We start from the raw sequence: 25,956 nt of genomic DNA, 5'->3' as shown, positions 1-25,956 counted from the left end.
TTGAAAACAGTGATGATGCCTTTAGGAAAGGCAGCTCCAAATAAACTGTTTTTCACTCATTTCTGTAGATTAGTAGGACTGAAAAGAGCTTGTATCTGCCTATGAGGAATTTTTTGGGTTGAAACACAACTGTCTTAGGCTTTTCAGGATATTTGCTATTAGTTTTGAGTATTACTTGAGCACAGACACTGCATTTGAAGTAGATAAGCTCCCAAGGGCTGGGCTTTTCTGCTTTTGAAGCAGATATGCTGATAGGCAGTTCCCATTGGAATTGTCTTATGACATGTCTGGCTTTCTGAAGCATCCTTTGAAACCCGATATGGCCTTTATAGGTTAAGACATTGCTTACTTCAAGTGCCTGTTACACTTGGCTCAGTAGAAGCTTGAACAAGGGCATGGACCAAAAGTGCCCATCTTTTAATTTTTTTCCTAGCCCTTCTTTCACATTGAAGATGATTATCTCAGTGATGAGTTAAGTGACTTCTAACTTGTGAGGCTTTTCAGGATGGAGTACAGGGAAAATGTAGTATATGCATGCAAAATATACTTTGGAGACAAACTGCAGCCAAGCTGTGTGATTTGCATTCTTGGTTTGAATTCTGGTTTACTGTGCCAGTCAGTTACGTGTCCTCAGCATAACTATTCCTTTTCCTGTAGTCAGCTGAACCTGATCATAGCTCTTGTAGCAGGGAGCTTCTCTTCTCATAAGCTTTCATTCTTTTTTTATCATTTGAATTCTTTGGAGGAAAATTGCAAGGTAGCTGAGAGATCAACTAACTTAAAAATACAAGTTATTTATTACTGCAGCTATGGAATGAAGGAAACCATTTTCCAGGGGAGCTTACCTTCCCACTCACGTGTAGCTTCAAGACTCTTAGCTCACTGCCTTAAAAGATTGATCTCGATTTTATGATGCTTTTAATCAGTATTGTTTGCCAGGGATTAGAGGCCTCACCACAAATCCTGTCTCCTCCAGGGCCTGGTGTGGCTAATTCTGTCCCACATATCTGTGCCCCTGTAACAGGCCAGTGAAAGTTTGGTGTGAGATCCAGGCATGAAGAGCGGCTCTTCGCACATGGCCCGAGGGCTGAGCTGCCCTTCAGGTGGCAGTGGCAGTGCTGCTGGGTCTGCTCAGCAGTTCTTCTTCATGCTGGCAGGACTGCCTACTTTGTGGTTTTTTAAGAATTTTGTAGCTAATCTTCGAAAACTAAATCCTGGAAAGATCATAATGCAAAACCTGCCCGGCAGCTTCAATCATAACTCTGAATAATTGGGCTCATAGCAATTTATTATAAGCTCTCATGCAGCAATTTTTTCCCCCATTCTCTATCTCCTTTAAAAGCTTTATATTTAAAACTCAGAGTATCATTTCTAGTTGAAAAGCTCAGTGGTCAACTTTTTGGTCCCCCTGCCTCTCATTTTGTTTCATTTTCTGTTTGGGTGTGAAGGAGTTGTTATTTTAAATCTTAGTCAAAAGTTGTTTCGTTTATTATCAGCATATCTAGCTAATGTATTTGACACAGACACTGGCGAGTTTCTGGAAGGACAGAAAGGAAAGACAGGGAATTATTTTAAAAAATAAGTTATAGTTATTACCTGAAGCTTCCAGTCAAGTCCTGTTTCACTTTCGTTTTGTGCCTCCAACTTTTGTCTAATCTCAGAATGCTTAAAATCTAGTTAATGAAAACCACATTTTTCTTTATGGGAGTTCTCCAGAATTTGAGAAACTTTGAAAAACCTCCCTCACCTACAGATAGCTGAAAACCCATCACAGGGTGGGCTCCACATTCAAGTTAGAAGAAGATCTATCATGCTTTTTAGCCAACTTAAATGCACTGTGAGGGTAGTGTCTTTTCAATTCCCTGGGTGGCCATGTCAAGTTAAGATGAGAATTGTCTCCCTTTTTGACATTCCTGAAGGAGAGGTGGAAGAGATAGTATTGTGCTTGTCTCTTTCTTTACATGTGTGTGATTTGACCCATACTGAATAAATTGTGTTGTTCTCTCTCTGTGTGTGAAATTGCAACACTCTTCATTGTAAAACAATGACGATATTTATGAGAAAGAAAGGGAAGTTTTGTTTCAGTCTTTCTTAGCCAGTCCATTAATCTACTCTTGAGAACCCTATAGGTAAGCCCATCTGAGGATGGTTCTTGTGATGAGCCCTTACAGCCTGGATTTGTTGCAAAAGCAATCCCCTGCTTTACAAACTGGCCAGCTGGAATAAACAAGACAGTGACAAGATGGACTGTGTGTCAACAAGGTGGTGCAGGGGGATTGTGTTGGCAAACAGCTCACCAAGGCTGAGGGTGGGGTTTCCTGGACACAGCTAACAGAAGCGTTCAAATGGCAGTTGTGGTAGATGTTTGATTGAAGTTTTCAATCCCTCCCTGTGTGTTAGACTGTGTGGATGGAAGAGAATACAGAAGGGATTTTCAGTACGTTGTCCAACTTGTTGCTCACCTCAGTGGAAGCAGCTAGATAGGAGTGGCTAGAGAGGACAAAATGTGACTCCTTATCCCCGTCTCATTTCTTCCTTTTGCAGAATACATGGCTGTATTGACAGCTTAGGTCTAATTAATGGGTTTGGAGCCCACAGATGGCACAAAGCCTTTGCTACTGGAATTCAGTGGGGTGTCTAATTCCAAATGAAAGGACACTCAGAAAATCCTTAATCTCTACTGGGAGCCGATTGGAACAACTGTTTATATGGGAGCAGCTTGTATTCAGGCAAGACACGGTCTCATCACATTTATTTTAAACTTGTTTAAGAGCATTAAGGAAAATTATCTTCAATTACTTGCAACTGGAAAGCCGGTCCTTTACCTGTTGGTATTTGAAAACTCTAGGGTTAGACAGTGTCCCTGCAGTATATTTGCAAGCTATTGCTGTGGCTTCAGTTGTTACTGAGAGTCTGCTGAGGACTTACCCCAACCACAGGGAGTAATCTCATTGCAGGATTGTTGCTCCACAATGTGGCACCTGGAGTGAAAGGTATATAGGATACAAGTACCACCAAAAGAAACGTGAGCAAGTGATCTTCCTTAGTGTAGGCTTCAGTCTTTTCCTGGATGCCTAGCTCTTACAAGTGGGATGTTAGAGAGAATATTACAGACGTTATTCTGCTCCAGGAAACTTATTAGTGCTCCAGCAGGAACCAGAAATCCCAGAGCAGGATTATGGCTCCATTGTCTGAGGTTTGTGCAGAGGTCAGAAGGAAATGTGGTCTCTGCCTCAAAGTGTTTGTAAGTGAAACTTGAGGGGGGAATGTGAGATGGTGCATGGATGTTTGTCAATTTGGGTATTTGTTCCTGATTAATAGAGATGCATACACTGATTGGAAACATGGACAATATTTTCCAAATTAGTGTGTTTTACAGATAAAGTTAACTGCCTAGATGCTGAAGGAGTGCTAGAACAGAAATATACTACTGACAGTTAATAATGCAGAGTTTGGAGACTTTTTTGTTCTCTGGTCATGCATACCACATGAGCTACAATGCTAATCTTCATGTCATAAACCTGGGAGCATGGCATGGAAATGAGAAATGGCTTTGTATCTCTAGAGTTCCACAACAGAGAAGTGGTCTCAGCTGCTCTGATAAACTAAAATTTGGGGTGAAGAAAAGGGCTTTTTCTGCAAGGTTCTATCCAGTGTGCCAGAGCCAGCTCAGCTAAGGGTGGTGCTGCACAGGAAACAGTTCCTTAAGGTTGTTTTTTGTAGAGCCTTTGCATTTAAGAAAAATGTCCATCTCTTGGTTGAATAAAAATGTTTCCATATATGATCTGTGTTAAGTTTTACATATGTACACTTAAACAACTTTGGAATTTGGAAAACAAAGCATAAAGAAGAAATAACATCAAGATGCTGGGTTTGGCAGCCCAGAGCTAACTTTAAAGCTGATTGAAGAAAATTGCTTTCTAGAGATTGATTTAGTCTCCTGTAGGGGCTTGCTTGTGATGTCAGGTCTTTCGCAAATGCATAGCATTTCTCTGTTGAACTGTGTGTCTAAGCAGTGAAATAAGATTAAGGCAAAAAAGCAGATTTTTCTGTTACTCCTCCAGGATGACATTTGGTATGAATGATTTTGCATGATTTTCAAAATGATCCTGTCTTTGAATGATTTTTGCCTTTTAACGTTGCCCTTTTCCAGGACACAAGGAAAATCCTTTAAGTCTTTCTTTCTTTGAGTTATCCTGGGTCACAGAGTTGTTCTTGTTTGAGCATCATGTGACCAACTGCTCTGACTGGCAAAAAGAGCATGTGCAAGGTTGGGAGGTTAAAGTAGGCAGTGTATGATATTAGACCTTAATTCTCAGGCTGACTGTTCAGAGCTGTCCAGTTCTTTCTCGGTGAACATGTACAGTGCAGTTAGAGCTTGACTTATTTAGTAGCATATTCTTTTGTCATTATCCTGCCTTGTTTCTTGAATTATGAATGCAGTTGCAATTTCTGAAATGTATTTTAAATTCTGTGTAAAGTTGAATCTGAAGGAATTGTTACTCACTGAACTTACTAGACTTTGATCAGTGCCACCCTATTTCTTACAACTTAAGCTCCACCTCTACTTCCTATGAGAACTATTTTGATTTTCTAGATTTTCTAAAAACTCAGTTCATTGATCAAATGGCAGTTTCATTCAGTGGAAATACTGTTGTTCAGGGAGAAAGGTAATATGAGTGTGGAAGATCCACCACATCTTCATTTCAATCGCTTCAGTGCTTTTCCCAATCACATGTAGATGTCAGGTTGCTGTTTTCTATGTGTTAATGTGCTGACAAGCTTACAACATTGGGACAATAATGGCCTGGCCACTTGTGCCACAGAAGCACTCCTGTTGTACTAACACCAGACCTTTCCTGTGCCTTCAGTGTGCCAGGAAACAGTCTGGGAGGTCTTCAAGACATTCTGGGACAGACTGCCGGAGCGTGAAGAATATAACACCTGGATGAGCCTGTGTGAGGAGGGCATGATGAGCATCTTTGAAATGGGCACCAACTTCAGTCAGTCTGAGGAGCACCGGAGCCTGATCGTGAAGGTAGGTGCAGCAGCTGCTTGGAGTGTTCTCATGAGCAAGGGGACCGTGTCCCACTGCAACGTGCACCTTCAGCATATCATGTTTGGCAGTGATGGACACAGCCCTCAGAACAGGCAGGCGTGGGTATTCCAGCTCTGGGATCTGTAGCTCTGAGATCAGTTCCAAAACAAAGTTGTGGGTGATTCAACGCAGAGAAAAGCAACAATGATGAAGAGATGTTGTCGTCAGTAGAGGGTGTTCCTGACAAGTAAATGGTGTTTAGACCCACAACGTGAGCCAGGCTGTGCTGTCTTTTTCCCTGGGGTGTGTAGCAGCCTCTCTAGGCTCTGAGCTGCACATTGAGGTGCCTTCAGCACAAATGGCACTTGGGAGCAGGGAGTTCCATGCTGTAATTCTACCAAGCCCTATGGCATAGTTGCCTGTTGGATGTTCTATGGGTCTGTGATGCCTGTGCACTGACGCCTGACTGAAATGAGTGTAGTTATAAATGTAAAAACTTTGGTGTCCTATGAAGGCAATAAATAACATTAGGTAACTTGCCATGGGAAGCTGCAGGTTAAAATCAGTATATGACAAGTGTAAAACAAGTCAATAACAAATGCAGAATATCTTGGTATATTTTCTATTGATTCAAATTTATTTTAGCTTAAAGAAAATAAAAGAAATACTAAGTCAAACTAAAAAAGGCTGTCTCAAATGAAATAAAAAGATGTAGTTTCAGGAGTTTGTGAATTTTCAAATGGAGTGCTTAACTTTGTATTCATCTAAGATACAGTAGATATCTTAATTTCTCTGGATAAAAGGCTTCTTAAAATGTGTGGTGGCTTATGTATCTTCTTTAAGATTACTTTTGCAAGCTAATGGATGAATAGTTTTATGAAACTTGTAAGTATTAAATGTGCAAACCCATAGAAACAGTAAGTTCTGTCAGTGTGGATGCACTTATTTTTTTTTTTACCCCTCCTGCTTTTTTATTGGACTTCTATGCTAGGAATGTGCACTAAGGAAGGTGAATATGGAAACCGTTGTGGATAATGGAGAGAAAGTTTTTTTTTTTCCTGAGCCTACATATTAGTCTTCCCAGGAGATGCTAGCCAAAGTTTGCTTCTGGGAAGTCTGATGATGCTCTTGCCCTTAGAAGTCTTTGCAAAAAGATAGAGAGAAATAAAATAATGTGTTTGGTTTTTTTATGCACTGTGTAACTGATTTGTGTTCAATTTTCCAGTAAGATGATCTATAGTGGGAGTTTAAAAGAAATCAAAATTACTCCGGGAAACAAGATGATGCATCTAATTTCCCACTGCTGCTCTTCCCTTTTGGGTATGGCTCTGCAGCATTTCAGTGGAGTCAGATAAAGTGCTCTGGGTTCAGCACGTTTATATTTATTTAGGTTTCCTTACTCCTGTAAATGAATATATTCCCTTCAGCATATTCTGGAAGATATTCTGTTCATTTTCTTTCAGCACAGGTGGTAAAAGGTGATGGTTCTTGGGCAGATCTGATAGCAGACTAGTCTGTGATAAGAGGGACCAAATGCTGTCACCTCTTTGCTCTACAAAATGTCACAAATCAGTCAGGTGACTTTTTTGGAATAAGAAGCTGAACTCAATTTGACTTTGAACCAAAGACTGAAAGCAAGAGTACTCTATTCCCCAATCAGTGACTGTAAAAAGATCCAGTAGTATTTTTAAATGCTCGGGTCGGAGAGTTAATTTAATTGCTAGCTCTAGTGCTGACTCGCCTTTCTCACATGCGTTTGTGCACAAAATTCTCGTCAGTGTGTGAAACCTTTTTAGAACAGCTGGGAGAATGTTAAGTCCAAACAGATGCAGGGGATACATCTCTGCTTTTAAGAACATCCTTCTTCCTGCTAGCTGTTTGCTCCAGTCTAATGTGGTGGTAAGAGCTGGGGCACAGCCTGTGGGACCAAACACACTTTCTGAAGCCCTGTGTCCAACTCACTTGTTCTTTCCACTCTCACCAGCTAAGAAGACCAAGTTGTATGGTCAAGCCTTTCCATTACTAGTGGGATTTTGTTTCCCTCTCATTACAGAATGTTCATTCATTTGGTCATGATCAGCTGTTGCTATTTTTTCCCCATTCCTTAGGTTTAATCTCTATAGCACGGAGACCTTGTCACCAAAGGGCTGCTGTCATTTCACTCACAGGACTCTGTGTGGTACACGTGAATGGGCCACACTGTTGTTTAAAAGGAAGATTCACTTCTGCAGTGGTTTTTTTGTTTGACCATTACACTCATTAAATACGACTTGTTTCTAACCTTCCTCTGCTCTCCAATGTCTACAAATTATCTGTGGTTAATTTCAAGAGTTTAGTTGAGAGCCTGAAGCTGATAAAATTCTGCTTTTCTTTTTGTATACATTGGCTGTTATTGTCACAGCATTGCTCTGCTGCCTCTTTTGTGTGGACATGTTGGCAGATTCTGGCAATATTACTTCAAAGTGTATTTTTTTATTACTTTTTGGGAGATTGCAAGATTAAATTTAATTTTTAGAAACACTGCATGTGCTGAATTTTCCCCTTCTCTCTCAAAAGAAGTTCAGTGTATCTGAAAATTAGGCAAATTAAATCTGTGGGGTTTGCATTTAATAAACAAAAATTCAGCAAAATTATTGCTTTCATAATGCTTTTGTTGTAGTGCGGAGGGTCTGTTATGAGCAGTGTAAGTAAATGCCATCTCATGAGCCTTCCTCCTTGGTTTTCTTTCTTATCCTTTCCTCTAATCCCCAGTAATCACTGTCACACTCACTCGGATGCTGAAATGTCTGCTCCATCCTAACTTAATTCATGTTGAGAAAAATTCTCTTTCTCCGACTTTCAACATACTTTCTTACTGGATATCAGTTAAAGCTTAGACCATCTTGTCTCAGCTTTCATACTTTTTTTTTTGTCTTGGAGATGTGAAGTCTGCCTTTGTGGGTTTCCCTGCAACATCTGTATATACATGCATGCTCTGTATGCACTAATACAGAATATATCCTGAGTTTCTTTAAGCAGATCACTTGCCTGATTTTCAGAATGAGCAGATAGACATATTCATGCCAAGCATAAAAAAATATTTTGAAAATCTTCTTTTTCCCCCTTGAATTTTCATTTTAATTTGTGTGATCATGTTAACTGACAGTACCTTACATAGAAGAAATAATATCCCAATTAATTTCTTTGGATATTAAGTAGATTTACAAATGGTGAGATTGTTAACCCATCTTTTTTTTTTTTTTCAATTCCTGACTGAAATGCAAATGGAGAAGGTAATTCAAATCCATAGGGTGGGTTTTTTTCCAGGATAAATCTTCATGTAAACATTCCTTCCTATAAATTAACTTGGCTTGTGTTCCTTATTGTGTAGCTGTATTCAGTTCATAGAATATAACATTCATCCCATTCTATACTTTGAGATATATATGTTTGGGATTCCAGTATTGCCAAATTTGTCCTGACTCTGCCCTGTGATTGTGGCCATGTTCCCATTTGTGCTACCCAATTTTTGGAAAATCCAAGTGAGGAGAAAGGCAAGCAAAAGTAAATATTAGTTTCCCATCAACCATGGATGACTTGCTATGAGATTGAAACACTGCTGCCAAAGCAGCACAACCTGTGCTGTTCATAGGAGAATTTACAGCTGGCATACAGGACACCTACCTGAGTCCATAGCAAAAAGCAGCTTGAAGCCTGATCCTGAAGGGCTTTCAGTATAAAGTTTTGTCTGCATTCTGCATTTCCAATGTGGGCAGGTAATACACATCATAATTTCAATTTCCCCAGATTCAATCAAATTTCAGAAAATAAAGTTTTAAGGAGTTGCTGTTCCTTACAGGTCTGATAACAATCTCCAATGACAAAAGATGTTGAGAAAAGCTGTTAGGAGAAATGAAGCCTTAAAGAAACCCATGCAACTTAATCTGTTGAGCAGATACTCAACCGTGCCTGCTGAGGGCTCTTGTACAACCCCACATCTTTAACGAAGTGTATCTGACAGTGTTGGGCAGATGGGACAACAGGAACTAGGTTATGAATGCTTTCCAAAGGAAGCAGGTCTGTGAGATTTTTTTGGTTGCTGGTGAGAGGGAAATATGTGCTCTGCCCACTCTGGTGGATCTGAGAGCCAAGAGTTAAGCTGAGATTTAGTGTGGAAAGGAGTTTGTGGCACAGCTTTCCCTGAGAATCAAAAGGCAGACAATTTCCCTAGGAATCCTCAAAACTGTGATGGGAAGTGCTAACCTACCAAAAGGCAACTTGAATAAGTTCCTGGGGTAAGATACAAACCTTTCAAGGTGTTGACTCAGCAGTACTTTTGTGTAGTATTGACTTTCTAGCCCATAAGCAGCTCTATTTCTTCACTGTGTTTGCACCACAAACTGCTCAGTGACAGATTATGAGGCAGATAGGCGGCAAGAAGGCAATCCTGCCTGAGGATGCTTGAATGGCTGGCATAGCAAAACACCTCCTTAGCATGTTGAAATGAGTACTTAGCAATGTAAAATGAATGATTTTGCCTCATTTTCTGAATTTTGAGAGCCATATTCAAAGGTGGGATGGAGCATCCCAATCATAGGATTTATTTGTAACCACTCCCAGTGCTGCTGTTTGAGTACTTCACAAAGGCATATTATTTTGTATTCCTCAGGTTCCTGTGGAAGATCTCTTCTGCTGTCTCTCCTCTTCACGTATTGTGTGACCTTCCTTGCTAACCATTGTCTTTCTCCGTTTAATTAAATGTTCTAACCACTCTTTCCAGTTCTTTACATTGTTTTCTTTGCATAGAGCACCTCCTTTAGTTTCTTCTAAATCTGGAAAAAAACAGATCTTATCTGTTCTTTCACAGTCCCCATCCCCTTCTGTGCATGCAAAAAAAAACCAGAAAAAAAAATTCAGTTGCCCTCCTTTCAGCCATAGTCTCAGATTTCCTTCACCCCTTTTCTTATCTGTGCACTTACTGTTCTCTTATTGACTTTCATTCTTTGCATTCTTTGCAACTGTTGCATTTCAAGTTTTAGCCTCCTCTAGTTTAAAAAGAAAACCCTTTGCCATGTATATGGATATCTAGTGTTCATTTTAAGTTGCACATGGTTGAAACAATATCTGTTCCACTAAGCTGCTCCTGCTATTTCTCCTCTAACTCACTGTAGACAGTATTTTTACATAACCTGTCAGGGATGTTCCTGAAAACACTGCTCCCTACTCTGGCCTTTCTCTATAGCTTCAGTTCTGGACGTTGTCCTCCATTTCCTTGAATCATCCCCAGCATGGCTCTGCCACTCACCGTGGTGGGGAATCAGGACAGGCAGATAGAGAATCATTTCTTGGTATGACTTTCCTGTTGTAAATGAGGTGTGTTGGTGGGTTAAATCAAATATGCTCCATACAGCACTACACAGATGGAATTAACCAATATGGGATTATTTCGGACCTCCTTGACATTGCCTTTGCCTTTTTCTCCTGCCTGGGATTGCCCTCAGGATATTTTGTCCTCTGTGCATAACGATAGTCTCTTAGGATGAGGCAAGAATGTCCTATATGATTGCTTTGCTGTAAGATCAGGAGTTGACAGAAGCTCATCTGGTTGGTACATGTGATTTGCTGCATTGTTGTAGCCTGTGTTTATTGTATTTGTATTAATTCATGATAACTTTCCATCATGTAAAACAACTGTTGAGCAAGGTGAGCACCAGAGCAAGGGACACAAAACTGAGCTTCCAGCATCAGGAGAATTGGTATAATAATGTCAGGGAGGTCTCACTTCAAGAGAACTAATTTTGTACAAAGCACCTGCCAGAGATAGCTTCAGTGAACAAAAGCTCCCCTTAGCTTTGTGGTGGCTGCTGCTGTTATGGAGAACTATTTATAGATCACTTCAAGTATTGAAAGGGTGAAGACATTAAATAATCTTTGCAGTCTGTGTGCAGTAGGTAAATTTCTAACTCCATCTTAATGAAGGAACTGAGTCAGAGAGGTGAGGTGTTTTGGCAAAGGCTATTCTGTCCTAAATGATTAAACAAGCCAAAACTCTAGAGCCCTTGGCTTCTAATTAGGGGGAAAAGGTGATATTTACCGTGGAGTTCAAATATGTCATCACTTGCCCCCACCCCAGGCTGGAAAGCAAATTGAACAATTGAGAGAGAGAGGAAGAAAGTCACACTACTGACTATTGCAATAGGGGGTGCTAGTTTACTATGAAATTATATGAGAATTAGGTAATTTGATGCCTTATTAAAAATGTGGATGTGGAGACTGTGTAGTGTTTCTTCTTCTAGACTTTGGCCATTAAAATAATAATTTGACATTTCAGATTTGGTTCTTATAAGTTCTCCTTATAATTTGTTGAATAGATGCTTTGGAAATAATGAGACATATTGGTTAAGTCCAGGGACCCAGACTCAGGGAACTTGGGAGCTACCAGCTCCTCAGACTGCCCTGCAACAGAGTTTTGGCCCAGGCACCCCTCAATGGGGTGTCCCTATTCCTTTCTCTAGGAAGTCAGGACTGCACTGAGCTCTGGTCTCAGGGGCCATGGAGGAGCAGTGGATAAAGCTGCTGGGTACAGACTAGCATTAGGTATTGAAAAGATGTGTGAGGGCTGTAATACCTGGGGTTGGTTTTAATAGCACCTACAAATCATCCTGACTGGCTGAGTGTGGAAGAACATCTCCTTTTCTAATGAAGAACCACTTTTTACTGAGCTACTACTTACAGATAATTTCCCAAAACCTTGTAGAGGATGAATCATTCTCTATCTTCCTTGTAGATGCCAGAGCACTAGAGGTGAATATACAGGCACTGTATAGATCAGCATAATGAGCCCTTAATAAAACTACCCAAAGTCCAACACAGCTGTAGTGCCCCCAAGTTAGTTTCCACTGTTGACTACCTGGTTTCTTTGTTTGTCACTTAAAGCTAGTCTTGCTGTGTCTTAGTTTTTCATACTAAAGATTCTCCAAATACTTCATTCAATGGAGTTGTATAATAAACCTTGGCCAAAGAACATGCTGAAAGGCAAGCTGACTGAAATTAGTATTTTGGCAAGCCCTGCTGGGGCTGATATCCAGGCTGTCTACTGTTCTAGCTGTGATCACAATGCCCTCATGTCCTAGAAAGAAGAAAAGGTTACTCACTGTCATGGCTCCTAATCAATAGGAGCTGAATTTCTTCACTTTTCTAGAAAGACAGGAAAATATAGGTGAAGAGAGTGAGCAGGCTAACCTTCTCAAAAAGTCTCTTTTGCCTTTTCAACCCTCCTTCACAAGAAGAACCATCAGGATAGCTTAGAGTGACAGTCCTTAGGTCACTGAATACATATGGGTGTTTTTCAGAGAAGTTTTTAAAGTGACAATCGTATGTTTAAACCTAATTTTAATTTAATTTCAAAGGAGATACTTGAGTTGATTCACCTCCTGTTGTTTTTACTGAAAAATATACCTGCATTGATTGTTCAAAGAAAGCCAGCCCAATAAGCAGTCCCCCAAACAATCCCTTTTTGACCCGCTAAAGCAGAGAAGCAGGATGGACATTAATTTTCTGGAAGTATTTGATATTCTCTTTACATTGGTACAGCATTATTTCTCAACAGGTACAGCAGGATACAGCATTATTTCTCAACAGCTGCCATTATTTCTCAGCACCTCCTCGCTTCTTGCGGTGTTCCTCACGAAAGCATCTCTGACTTGCCTCTAGAACTAACAGCAAATAATACTAATACCTTGAGAATTTTGATGGAAAAAATATTAACTGTGTAGCCCTTCTTAGTCTTTTTACACAAATACATGAAAAACCATCATCCCTGCCACTTCTGTAGCCATAAACAAAGTCATCAGATTAATCCTGCTGTTGTACTTTAAGCTCTAGCTTTACTTTGAAAAGATACTTTTAAATCTATAGGCAATTAGCAGAAGTGATACTGAATTTCTGAGGACTGCTTGCTTAAAAGCTTCTTATTGTTGGGTGTTCTCTAATGTGGGAGAATGTCGTACCTGCAGAACACTGTGGGAAATGTAGAGCACCTCTGACAAACCTAATGCTCTTTACACTGTCTGATGTTGAGTTTCAGTTGCATTTTGGAAATGTCAGACATATTTCCTTTTAAGCAGGGACTTTGTTAATAAATTTTGAACTTAGCAAATGGCAGTACAGAGAATAGAAATATTTCAGCATGCAGAAGGAAACAAAGTGGTATAAACTGCATTTAAATTTCTTTCACTTTATATTACTCAAATATATTTAGGATTTGTTTTTGTTTTCCAGAAACTGGCCTATACAAAGGAAGCAATGGGCAGGTGAGTATCTGTGTTCTCCTTGCATTTTATTCTCTCTGGAGATGACAACAGGGTCAAGCTGTGACATTTTGTAACCTTTTCTCTCTTTTTCTTGTCAGTTCCTGTGCTGATTGGTCGTGTGGGTAAGTCATTTTCCCTCTCTAAGGGCTAGTGGTAGTTCCTTTCTCTGGTTCTTGCTGCTGCTGGCATCGATTGGTGTACTGAAGATGGACAACATTCACCTTTGTCCGAAAGGGCATATAGAAAAGTGTGGTGGAGAAATCTGGTGGATCTTGCATGTGAACCTCTGTCCTGGCATGGTTGGCAAGCTCAAAATATCTCAGCCAATCGGAGGCTTGTACTTCTGCTTAAGTGTGTCATCACCTTGTTGGCTGTCAGGCACAGACCCAGGCTATATACCTGAAGAGGTTTAGTGGGGGAAATCTATTCTGGGAAAGAGGTGTGTCCATAGTTTCTTGTGTTTGTGCTCTGGTTCTCTTGAAAATCTTTCCCAAAGGCTTTCAGGTAGTCCTGGTCATCATTAAAAAAATCAAAAAGAAAATTGAATATTTTGAAATGCTATTTTGAAAGACTTTCAGGAGATAAACAATGGAACACTTTCAAGTGTTCCATAAACAGTTACAAGGGAACTGGCTGTTTGGGCTCCTCACACTTTTAACAATGCAATAAAATGGAAAACTTATTTGTGGCATCTTTGTAGCAAAGCAAACCTGAACTTGACCTGTTATTGTCATGTATTTTATTGAACTGAAAACAAGTTCAAATAATTATTGCTCCATTGCTACTCAGAACTTAATCTAAGCTGTTATTTTTTTGGGTAATTCAAACCCAGTCAAGCTGGTACTGATCTCCTCTGAAAAACTGGCAGGTTCAATGCTTTGCTTTACAGGACACGTAAAGCTATGCTAAATATGAGTAATTAAAATACCAGGAAGAGTAATCATTTAACCGACTTCTTAGAAAAGCTCCCAGCTTCTCCAATTAGGTATCCTCATTGTGATTTCATAACCACAGCATAAGTTAAAATTAAAAATGTGAGATGATAATGGCAAATGTGATTCCCAAAAGGTTAGTTTCTCTCTGTCCTGTGGAGCTGAGTGCTCCTTTGTCAAGAGCACTCCCTGAAGCCTCCAGGTTAGCTGGGTGGTGTCCATCTGTTCTGAAGAATTTTGAGTTTGAAAACCTACTGGATCCCTCTGTGTGATCATTCAGGAAATCTAATAAATGTAGAGATACATGAGAGGAATTGGAGTCAATGCATCTAGAGTCTGCATGTACTGGGCTAAACAAAGGAACAGTGCAAAAAGACCAGCTTTTGATTGAAAGGTGGGTCAGAGTGATAAATGTTGTACTTGTCCAAAAGCCATCTTATGAAGTGTTTCATGGCAACATTAAAGGGCTTCCAGTAGACAACTGGCAAACTCTGCCAAACTCATTTCACTGTGGGACTGTGCTGCATCTGTCTCAAAAATACACTGCTTTGATTTCACTATGTATTGCTTCAGATTGTTTATAGCTTCAGGTTGGGATCTTTGTTATTGCCATCAGTTTAAACTTTGGGTTTACTGTATCTTTTCTTCTATAATTTGTTGTTTGTCCTGTGCTTGGAAATTGTAGTGTTTTATAACATAAAGGGACTGATAGAGGACCAAAGCAGTGACAGAAACAGGTAGACTTGCCCTGGGTAATGGAACATCAGGAGAAATTAGTAGAGATAATTTTTCCATTAGAAAATCCAAACTTACTCTAAGACCATTCTGGACATCTTAGAGCATTCATGGTTTAAGATATGAAGTTTGTAAGCCAGAGTCCTATATAAAACAAAGCCATGATTTTCTGTCATAGGTAGAAGATACCTAACTCCAGATGTCTTTTCCCATCTCAATACCGGAAACAGCCAATCTTATTCCCTGAAAAATTAGCCACACCTCCCAGTAAAGATCAGAATAATTGTTCTTCTAAAAATATTCTGTAAGAAATTAGCATCAATACCCAAACCAGTACCACCATCAGCCTCTAAGGCACAGTGGTAAACGCATCCAGTGCCAAATCCCTCCTGCAGAAAGGAAAAGTGAGTGCAGTTCTACCCTCTTCTGGGCACTGCTGTTCTCACCTGCTGACCCACCTGTGTAGAGAGAGGCTGGTCCAGTGCAGGGCAGTGCTAGGATCTGAGCACTTTCACCCACTTTCACTTGTGTCAGAGTGGATGACTGTACTGGTCTTGTCTTGAGGGAAGGCACAACTGTCCTCAGTATCTAGATGACACATTCAGGTGAGATTCCTACACTGCCAGGGAAGAGCAGGCTTTTCCAGATAGTGCTTTGAATTGGGTCTAGGTGAAGCCTCTAATGTGTCCTGTGGTGAGATCCAGTGTCTCTGATGACTGTGCAGAAGCAGCCATTTCACTTTGGAGGCCTGGCACTGGGCATATTTCTCTGTGTGTTTTCCCACTGATAAGAACAAGAGAAATTTTGCCATAGGTTCTAAAGCATAGCCCCCACGCAAGAAACTATTCTATAACCTTCAAGCAATCTCTTTTTTTTCTGTGAAATAGTTTTTTTCTTTGAAACAATTTCTTAATTTGGGGTTGTTCTGGAATGGAAGACATGCCCTCGATATCTGTTAGTCATTTTAGCTGTACTACCTCTCTAAATCAGACCAAATCTCTGCTGAAAGCTGAAAACAGCTGTAGAATCAAAGCTGTGACTTGAATAGCTTGATACAACTCCTATAATCCTATATAGATCTCAACATAGTGTCTCTCTCTAGCTGGAAAAAGCTGACTTCATCTAGTTAAATGCTGGGATAGTTTTAAAGTAGCCTATGGAAAGGTGCTTTGTGCTCTTGTGGTTTAGTTCCTGGAAGAACTCCCAATCCGGCATTACTGACAGTGGCATAAGAGGAGGATGGAAGTTTGTTCCTGTAAGGTTTAGAGCATGCATTCACGTAGGTTAAATGCTCAGCTACCCTGGCCTTTTCAGGAACTGAGGGATTAAACTAAGTATCACCAAGGAGAAAGCCTCAAAAGGAAAAGCAGTATATGGGACACAATCCATATGTGTACAGAGCAGCACAGTTGACATTGTAGACTTTTTGCCCCACTTGGAAGTGTCGGAGCACTACATCAGCTAAAGAATTTTGCTGATTGCTTTTTTTAGTAGGCCACTAGCACTTCACACAATTAAGTTCTGTCTCTTAATATTGGAGTCTGTGTCTTGACAATGGGACAGTTCTTCTGTCTGATGCCTGGGGGATCAAAAGCCAGATCTTGAGAATCAGCTGCAAGCAAAGATGTAGCACAAAATTGTTGCAGCAGAAAACAAGCGCTTTTATGTCATAGCCTTGCTTGAGTGCTGCATGCACAACAGCATACTGAGGAAAAGATAAAGAGGATAGGATAATTGAAAAGGAGGAATATAACAAACTACTTTTTCACTTCTTCAGGAGCATTTTTTAATGTAAAATAAAATATGTAGAGGCACGTGTCCTTTCTGATGGTACTCGCTGGTTCTAACCTCACTGAAATTTAGTTGCAGTAAATCTTGTCCAGACCTCCTGTGTTCTGTCTGTGTTCTCTGCCTTGGCAAATTTAGAATCCATATTTTATCAGCGGTGGTAGCAATGGATGATGATGTATCAATTTGGCTTTTGCACTATTTATCTAAATGTGCTTCCTGAAAGAGTAGAGTTTGTCTTCTGTGCTGGGATAATTTCATCAGTTCAGCAGTTCTGCCTGCAGTGACATAGAAACCCTCCTGAGTTTCTCTACTGTTTACATGTGGACTTGGCAGTGATATTCCTCATTTCAGACATTTTTTTTTTTGTCACCTGCACAGCTTTACCACATGTGAAGAGTTCCACACTGTTCCTTTTCAGTTGCATATTTTCTTTTGTGCTCCATACTGTCTGGTAGCAGGTATGAAAGGTTTTTCCTATTTTTATTAGAACCAAAAGAGATGAAAATTTAACTACCTAAATGAAAATTAAGATAAATGTATGAAAATAGTAAAAGGAAGAGAATCTGAACACAAGGCTTTGTCTTGCATTCTGAAATTGCATAAAAATACTTCTTAAATTGCATGCTAGTTAGTTCAAGGCTGTGTGATTGAAATATTTAAAAATGACAGAATCAGACAATTTTTCTCACCTCTGTGCAACGTGGGAATTGAAGCAATATTGTTCAAGAAAAGAAAAGCTTGACATAGCCAGTTAGACTTTAGAACATTCAAACTGACCAACAGTCTTATAAATATTGATAAACTGGTGGATATCCAGAACATGTAATACAAATTTGAAGATGTTTATTCAACCACAGAGCTGGGTTTGTCTTAAACCCTGAAAAGAAATGTAGAGAAAAATCTAACTAATACCTTCATAGAACTTCATGGGGAGCTGTGAAATGGTATCACTGATGGCCCATTTGACAGGTCCAGAGTGTTGTTTCTCCTTAATAACACAGTATGGCTGCACATAAAGACCAGTTCAGGCCTATGACTCAGTGGAACTCTGTTTATGCTTTGGCGGACTGGAAATTGTCATGTCTTCTCCTGACATGACTAATGTCACACAGAAGTACATACTGTGGACCTTGAAAGAAGGGGAATGTAGGCTGCATTTGTGAGCTGTGATTGCTGCATTAATATGTATAGGCTGTCCATAAGCACTGTTTGCTTCAGATCAGCTTCCTAGGCCCTTATGGATCTTGCCTTACACCTGCCCAGATCCTGGTGTCTAACAGAGCTGTGTGATCTGAAACCACTTGTTTCTGCCAAGGAAACACAAGTGCAGTGTTGTTTGTTCTGGTGCTTAGACATCTGCTTGTCCATATTCCTTCCTGCCTCTCCATACATATGTGTATGTTTTTATATTTTGCTTACTGCTCAGCCAAGATGATCCAGGGAATCACTCATGCAGGTAGGACAATGGAAATTACATTTCATATGTCTGTGTCTCAAATTCACCATAAACTCTTGCTGGAATACAGTCCCTCTACCTGGAGTGGCTTGCTTGTGTAGGTAGAATTAAAAATCAAGTGTGGGCCTTGGATTAATCCTGGGGTAAAACCATAAAAAATCTGTGTATTTTAAGTGGTGTGAGTGAGCGCGAATTTGAATCTGTGTTTACGTTGAAAGGTGATGTGTTCAGACAATCCAGTATATGCATTTTGAGTGACTTCATTAGAGGTGCTCAGTACAATTGATGCATATTTAGGCGATCAATAAACTAGGCATTTGAAAAATGTTAAGGGAAAGTAGAAGGCAAAAAGAAAGCAAACCACATCATTCTGGTAAGCTAATGAAAAACCAAAGTTGTATGTAAAGTGAGCTTGGTTACAGCATAGTGTCCTTAAAACTATATTTTCATCCTCTAGAAAAAAAGTGGTAGCTGATCATTTGACCAAATTTGGTGCTTGACTGGTTCGGTTAGATTTATTAGGGTTTTAGTAGGTGATGTTTAAGTGCTTGGTTTTTAATTTTCAGCCAACTGTGCAGTGGAACTCTGTCAGAAAATTTGGTAGCTCCTGAGGGCTTGTATTTAAAAGCCCCTCAGCGCTGGTAAGAATATATTACCTGGCCTTGACAAAGAGTGTGGTCTGTTGTTGCTTAAGGAGCTGGGGTTGCTACACAACCTTAACTCTCACCTTGATATTGGCCTTACTCTCACCTCGCCTTTCAGCGCTATCCTGGCTGCCCCAAGGCCTGGCTTGGGCTGAGGTTTTCACCATGCAGCTAAACCATGCCTAAGGTGATGCTTGTGGCAGAAGCACCCTGTTGGAGATCTGCAATTTGTTGGGGTCAGTGACAGAAAAAGTCCTTTTGGACTTTTGAAACTTGAAGAACTTCACTTTGATGTGTCTATGATCAGTAATCTGACCTAGAAGTAGAAATTGAGAAAGATATTAGGCCTTTGCATTTGTAAACTGCTCCTCTTTTGAAAGTGTGATTAATGCCACAGCATTTTGTTTGAGGATTTTTCCGTTAAAAACTCAAGCAACTTAGTTTAGGGGGCTCTCCTGTCTGGGTGGGTCTGGGGCTGCCTGGGGGTGGTTCCAGACAGCTTTGATGGGCAGGGTTGAGCCCTACACTGGGGGCAGTGGCAGCTCAGGGAAAGTCTGTGTGAAAAAGGGCAAAAACATGGCACAGGGAGAGGAAGAGGGAGCAAAAAGAATGAGAAACAGTGGTGTGTGGAATGCCAAGGCCAAAGGCACTGCACCATGGCAAATCATGTATTCCCTGCAGCTGAGGGAGGACTCAGACTGGAACAAGCAGACCTTTCCTGAAGGAACTGCTGCCCCTGCAGAGCGTACACTGGGTAGAGGACTCCAGAGTGAAGTTGAGCCTGGGAAAGGGAGAAGAAGAGGTGGTGTTTTAATATTAGTCTACTTTTCACTACCCAAATGTGCTCAAATATGCAATAAATTAGTTTTCCCTAAGCTGTGTCTGATTTTCCCATGGAAGTAATTGGTCAGTGATCTTCCTGGCATTATTTCAACCAAGAAGATTTTCATCGTGTTTTCTCCCCTGTCTTATGGAGATGGAGGGAGTGAGAGAGTGGCTGGGTGGGTGTTTGGCCCTTGGCTAAGGATAACCCACCCCAGAATTGGGTGATCAGTTGGTCAAATAGTAATTTTGGTCCTTTTGAGATGCCCTGAGTTGCAGCACAAGTGTGCAGAAGGCTGGCAGGGATAATGTGGGATATATTGGTGACCTGTGTCTTGTGGGGCAGTAGCCGGAGGTCAGGAGTGCCTGGAGGCTCCTCAAAGAATACTGGGCACCAATTTGTGGCCACCTGGATCAAGTCCCATGAGTGTCAGCTTAGGATCAGGGCTTCCCACAGCAAATCATGTGTCTCGTTGCCCTTTTCTTTAGAAATGGGGGTGGATACAAGACTCAGCTAATGGCTAGATATAGGTTTGAACAGACCAGAACATTAAAAATCCTGTAGCAGAGTTTTTACTATTCATTGCTTTCCTTTTGTTGAGTTTCTATTCTGACCCTAGTTCCATTGAACAGTTTATAAGAAATAAAATCCCAAACTGGTTCACGTCTCCTGAAAAGTAGAGTCATTCTTTCTTCTGAATATTAAATGCAATGCACTAAAATGCCCTGATGCTGTAATTTGGTGGCACTCTGTTGTAAATGTAATATACTTCCTAGTGAAACTGGTAAAAGAGGCATCTTGAAGTTAGGTGAACTTAATTGGAAAATATTTCATCAGACCAATTAATAATTAAGCAATAGTTTTTATTGCAGTTCTAAGATGACAAATGAGTAAAGAAACGCAATCCCTCCTAAACATAACCAGCATTCTCAAAAAAAATATAGTTAAGAGAGGCTATCTTGTCTAAATTACACTTTTTAGTAAAATTTTCCAGTTTTGGAAATGATTAGAAGATTTACTGAGTTTGCCAAAGAATTGACAAACTCAAAAGCAGTCTTGCACTGTGGTGGCTGAAAGCAGGTACCAGTCTCCATGAGATGTAAGCAGGCACAACTACACTTCAAAGCTTGCATGGAATTCATTGATTTCATTTGTGCAAGAAAATACATGAAGGTACTGTTTAAATTCTTGAATAAGTATTTTTCTGATTTTTTCATGTGGAAATTTTTTTTTTTGTTAATATTTTAGAATTGTTGCGGAGATCTCACCGGGTCAGTTTAACATTCCCTGAACTATGTTTTGGTATAGGTAATTATTTAGTGCAGGATTGACTGTGCCTCCTGGGAAAGGAGGGGTGAAATGATTCTTGATTCAAATAGAAAGTTCATCAGGTTTTCCTTCAGCTCTGTTTATTGGTGCATAAGCCTTATGTGTCTGTGAGAGGCAGAGAAAGTGTTTCAGACATTAACTCAGTGAATCTATGGTCTCTGATCACATGCTGGTGCTCTGGTGTCTGTAGAATGTAACTGTGAATCTGGTTGTCTAACTGGTGCTGGAAGCCTTTTTTTGAGTAATACAAAGACTGACTATGCAGCCTGAAGGAGGCAAGATATCAACTTTGACTGGAGTTTTGCTTGAGGATAGGATGGACTGCAAGACCAGTTGCAGAGTATGTGAATGATAAAACAAACCTGGCAAGGCTAGGAAGCATGGCTGGCATAGAATATATTAGAATGAAGACTTGCTGCAATGAGTGTTTCATGGCACAAGTATGATCATCAATAAAAAAGGAGATCCTTTAGAAGTGAGAGAAATATCTCAATACAATGAACTTCAGTAATGTTCATGTTCAGTTTCTCCCCAGCAGTTAAACCTCCAGTCTTACTGCTTGTGCTGTATGTATTAACAATATGACAAACTCAAAAAATAATTTTCCCTTCATCCAGGAAAGACTTGTTTCTGTCAGAGCATGTCTCACACTCTTGGTAACTTGACAGTTGCTCCAGGCTTTGAGAATTGGCTCCAGACAGCTTGGGTGTACTGTAAGTTGTCAAAGCTGTTAGTTTTTCTTCAGGCTGACAGTCTTCATGTGATTGTTCTTCTTTTCACATTTGGCCCAGAGTCATTTTATATGTGTGTGTGAATCCCATAACTGAGTTTGGAAATGGATGCATTTTGAAGATTTCCAAATTAGCAGAGTAAAATTAATTATGGAAAGAACCCATCTTCTTGCAGTGATTTCAGTGCAGGTATGGTGTTTTAGTGCGCTGGGGAAGAATTTTAAAATCTGAGTGGTTTATAGGGTATTACCAGCTATCTTCACGGTTTATCTCTTTGCATTTGCTTTCTCCACAGAACTAGAAGGCAAAATGTATTTTTGTATGGGACTCCAGGTCATTTGGGATATAAGAGGCTTAGCAACCCAGAGATGCACATGATGTGTTGTATGGTGCAAGTGACTCAAATTCTAAGTTGAAAAATATAACTGAAATACCGTTAAGCCTAATTTTTATGAAGTTATGAGCAAAATTGTACCATGAAAAATTTCTTCTGCACATGTGACTCTTGGTGTAGTATCAGAATCGCAGAAATATCAAAAACTACTACGTTTATCTTACCACATCCAGCTTCAATTTCTGATTTGTTTTTTTTCCAGTGGAACTCCTACTCCACCTTCAGATGCTGATGTTACCACACTGAGAGGTCAGTTTTTATCTAACTGCTGTTAAGGCTGATTCTGAATTACCAGAAAATTGAGAAATTCATGTGTTTGGATTTCAGAAAGAGCTCTGAATTTTTACACCTCTCTAATGCAATTTGTAATCTGGAGATCAGGTTATGTGTTGACATTTTGTTATTTCATGAATCATGAAAGTCTTACTCAAGAAGTTAGTTGTGTGCTGGCTTTACTGCACCTAAGTTCATGTTTCCAAAAATGCATCTGCTTAGCAGAATGTCAGCATCTTATAGTGATTAGTGTATTTGATACTTTTCCTCAGGCTTTTCATGTGTCTCCCATTCTTTTGCTGTCATGATGATGGGAATAGGAATCAAATTTGACTATTAGTTTATGCTTGCTGAACTGCTTCTGTGGGTATACAGAAAAAGAAAAACACAAACAAACCCAAACAAAATAATACTGTTCTCTTTCAAACTCAGATGCAGCTGCCAATGTTCCTCCCCCTCATGAAGTCTCCGTCGAGAGTCCTGTGGGCGATACCATCCACGAGCATGACAATGTAGACACCACTGTGAGTGGTTTTTTTTCATTTGGTTCACCATTCTGTTGCCTTTCCTACATGATATTGTTTATGGTCATTTACATTTTAATAGCAATTAAAGCTGTTGTTAGTATGGTGTGTTAACACAAACTAGGATTTCATAGTGATGCCTTTTTCTTGGTCCTGAAATTAAGAGCCAGAAACGGTTAAGGGATAAAGGGGTTTTACCTCAGTATTTAATAAGGATTCTTATGGTGCAACGATTCACCAAGGTGGAACACGCTGAAATGCACACTCATGGTAGATCACGTATAGAATCTTACAGATGCTGCAAATTAGTATATCTAACAAAGATGTTCCAATGAGAGGCTTGAATGAATAGTGTGACATCCCCCTATCCCCAAGTGTTCTCCTTTAGATGGGCCTAATCCTGGTGTACAGGATGTGTTCTAGAGGGGGCCTTGGTTTCTCAAGATAGCGTAAGGCTTTCTGGCCTCCAGCTGTGATGCCTTGAGGGTGTTTGATCTCCTGGCCTAACAGAATACCAGGACTATGCTAAGGTGTCAGACTTAAGGAATTGTAAATATGCATGCTAAGGGTACTGAGAATACATAAAAGGTATATTTAAAAAAAGGCAAAAAATCATCTCAGCATCAATATAATCAGGGTGTGAATTTCTAAAGTTTTAAGACATTTTCCTGGGCAGATATTTTTTCCTGGGCAGATATTTGGAGAGGCTTTGAAATACCTCTTCCCCCATAGTGGGAGATCATGTATCAGTTGAACTATCAGGTGAGGATTTTGCCAATGTCATAGGACTAGAGAGGGAATGCCTAGTGGCTCTGAAAGCTCCAAGAAGGATGTGGAACACTATTATTCCTATGGAAGCACAACATTCCTTAGGTTGCTGTAGTGGAGTTTCAAGGGTCTGTGGGGTACAGTTGTGTAGGGCAGCAGAGAGGTGGCCTGGACAGCCTTGAAGACTCTGATACTCTGCTCTTTTTCCTCTGTTGATGTAGGTGAGCTTGTATTTAACATCTTACAAGTCACTCACTCTTTCTGTGATATTTAACCAAAGCTCACAACACAGGCAAGTCTAAACCCCACATTTAAAACATCTTTGTAGAAGTGAGCTGACCACCATGTATGTCCCAGGGCAGTATTTGCTTCTAGGAAACAGGTCGTCCAGCTGAAATTTTAATTCCACACTCTAGAATCCAATTGCAGTATTCATGGGCCAACATGACTGAAAAAAATTTTGTAAACCATTGTTATCAATTAGCTGGCTTTTTTTCTCTTATCAAAATGAAGCTCTTAATGGATCACAGAGAAGCTCACAAAGTTTCAAAAATAAATAAATAAATCAAAGTTTGATATATTGTACTGGGATTAACTGGGCCATATTTTTCAATAAGCTAGTGGGGCCCTGAAACAAAGCTGAACCAAACTGTACTTTCTTCTAGAGCTTTCAGTGCTGACTGGAGCTCTGATGTTGGAATAAATGCAGAATATGGAACAGACAGCTTCTGACTCAAGTACAGGGTCTGACCTTATGTACCACGAACACTTGTGGTTTGGTCCCAAGAACAGCATTATTCTTCTTTTGAAACAGAACTACCTGGAATATTTCTACTGGAGCAGAGAATAGGACCACTCAGTAAATTGGAAAGGAACCAGAATTAGATTGTTGCAGCTTCTACAGCATTTTTACTCTGTACAGTTACATCCCACCTCATTGCTCTTAGCAGCCAAAATGCATTGCTGATTACAAGGCCAAGAGTGAGCAAAGATCATCTTCTGCACCTTGTATGCTGACTGTGCCAGGTTTTGGGGGGTCTGATAAATAGCACTATATATGCCTGCTAAATGTGTATCTCTCAAATGCTAACTAACTTTAAGTAATGTACCAGTCCTTATGGTCTTTGGACAGAGTTATCCAGTGAAAAAGGGATGCGAGGGGCCGGAAAGAGAATTTAACTAAAAAATTTTAGAGGGTTCCTAAACAATGTAGAAGTTGCTCACTGATGGTGGATAAACTTTCTGGAGAAAGTTTTTTTCCATTTCCTGCATGATACATAACTTAGACTGCAGCTTCATTGAAAAGGTCTGTTTTTCTGGCTCTCTATTTTTCCTTTTTAATAGGAAAAAAAGCAACAAATACGTATGTGAATAGTCAAAGACAAAACCTCTAGCAAAAGACATTTGGCTAAAGTTAACAAGCCAGCCTTCACTTCCCTCCCAGACAAATCTATATTAAAAAAAAATAATTCTGATGTCTTTCAGTATACCACAAGGAGTAGTATGCTCTTTTAAAAAATACTAGGGAAGTAAGCAGAAAGCATGCTTAATCAATCAAACTGGATTAAAATTTGGCATCCACTGCTGCCTGTGGAACCATGACACCTCCATGCATCCTTGATGCACTGCACAGCCACTGCTCTGGGGCTTTTTGGGCAGCTGTAGACACAGCAGTTGAAGCCCACTGCTTTAGCTCAGCAGAGCTCCCATTGCCACTGCCCGTTGTATATCTGGGGGGATCCTTCACCTCCTGAGGCTGAACAACACAGAGTATTATTCCAAATGTAGAACTTGGCAAAGGCAGCTTGTCTTCCAACTGGAAGATTGCGAAGGAGCCTTGTGATAAATGAGTAAATTTTGAGTAAATCAGCCTACACTGGCTGGGCTCAAGTGAGATGTTTGAGTAGCCATGGTTGCACTTTAAATTGCTTCATACATCCCACACATCTGTATTTCACTTTGTACCTGAGGTCAATGAGATGGATTTACACTAAAGGTGCCCAAATGAAAATCAGAATTACCTTCAATATGAGAATGCTCAGGAAGTATTCTTGCTTAGTAGACTGCCTCATTATTTGCTGCCTCTGTCCCTGAGGCTTCATGAGCACTCCATTTTTAGTGCCAGGCAATCAAGTGTGCTGATGGCTCCAGCAGTGGACATGCTGTGCTTTGGACTGCAGCATTCACGTGCCATTAAGTGTGTCTCTTCTCTCCCTTCTTCCTTCCC

At 40.2% G+C, this 25,956-nt stretch overlaps 1 protein-coding gene across 5 annotated transcripts in view; it reads left to right on the top strand.

Moving 5' to 3' along the window:
* The window catches only part of IMPG2 (interphotoreceptor matrix proteoglycan 2), a 54,503-nt gene that overhangs the window by 8,260 nt on the left and 20,287 nt on the right, over window positions 1–25,956 (top strand). For 4 of the 5 annotated variants that reach the window (XR_005258013.1, XM_038146072.1, XM_038146093.1 and 1 more), the window contains exons 3-8: window positions 4,872–5,038; window positions 13,298–13,329; window positions 13,428–13,451; window positions 18,214–18,243; window positions 22,367–22,413; window positions 22,870–22,961. Coding sequence is in view for 4 of the 5 variants with exons in the window: in XM_038146072.1 (XP_038002000.1) it covers window positions 4,872–5,038; window positions 13,298–13,329; window positions 13,428–13,451; window positions 18,214–18,243; window positions 22,367–22,413; window positions 22,870–22,961 (392 nt within the window). In the remaining variant the exon portion in view is untranslated. The remainder of the gene's footprint in view (window positions 1–4,871; window positions 5,039–13,297; window positions 13,330–13,427; window positions 13,452–18,213; window positions 18,244–22,366; window positions 22,414–22,869; window positions 22,962–25,956) is intronic. The other variant, XM_038146081.1, reaches the window with a different exon arrangement.

This window comes from Motacilla alba, chromosome 1, assembly GCF_015832195.1.
Source record: "Motacilla alba alba isolate MOTALB_02 chromosome 1, Motacilla_alba_V1.0_pri, whole genome shotgun sequence".
In the NCBI taxonomy this organism is placed as follows: Eukaryota; Metazoa; Chordata; class Aves; order Passeriformes; family Motacillidae; genus Motacilla; species Motacilla alba.
The sequence above is the reverse complement of the archived record's forward strand: the minus strand, read 5'-3'. Positions and strand labels throughout refer to the sequence as shown.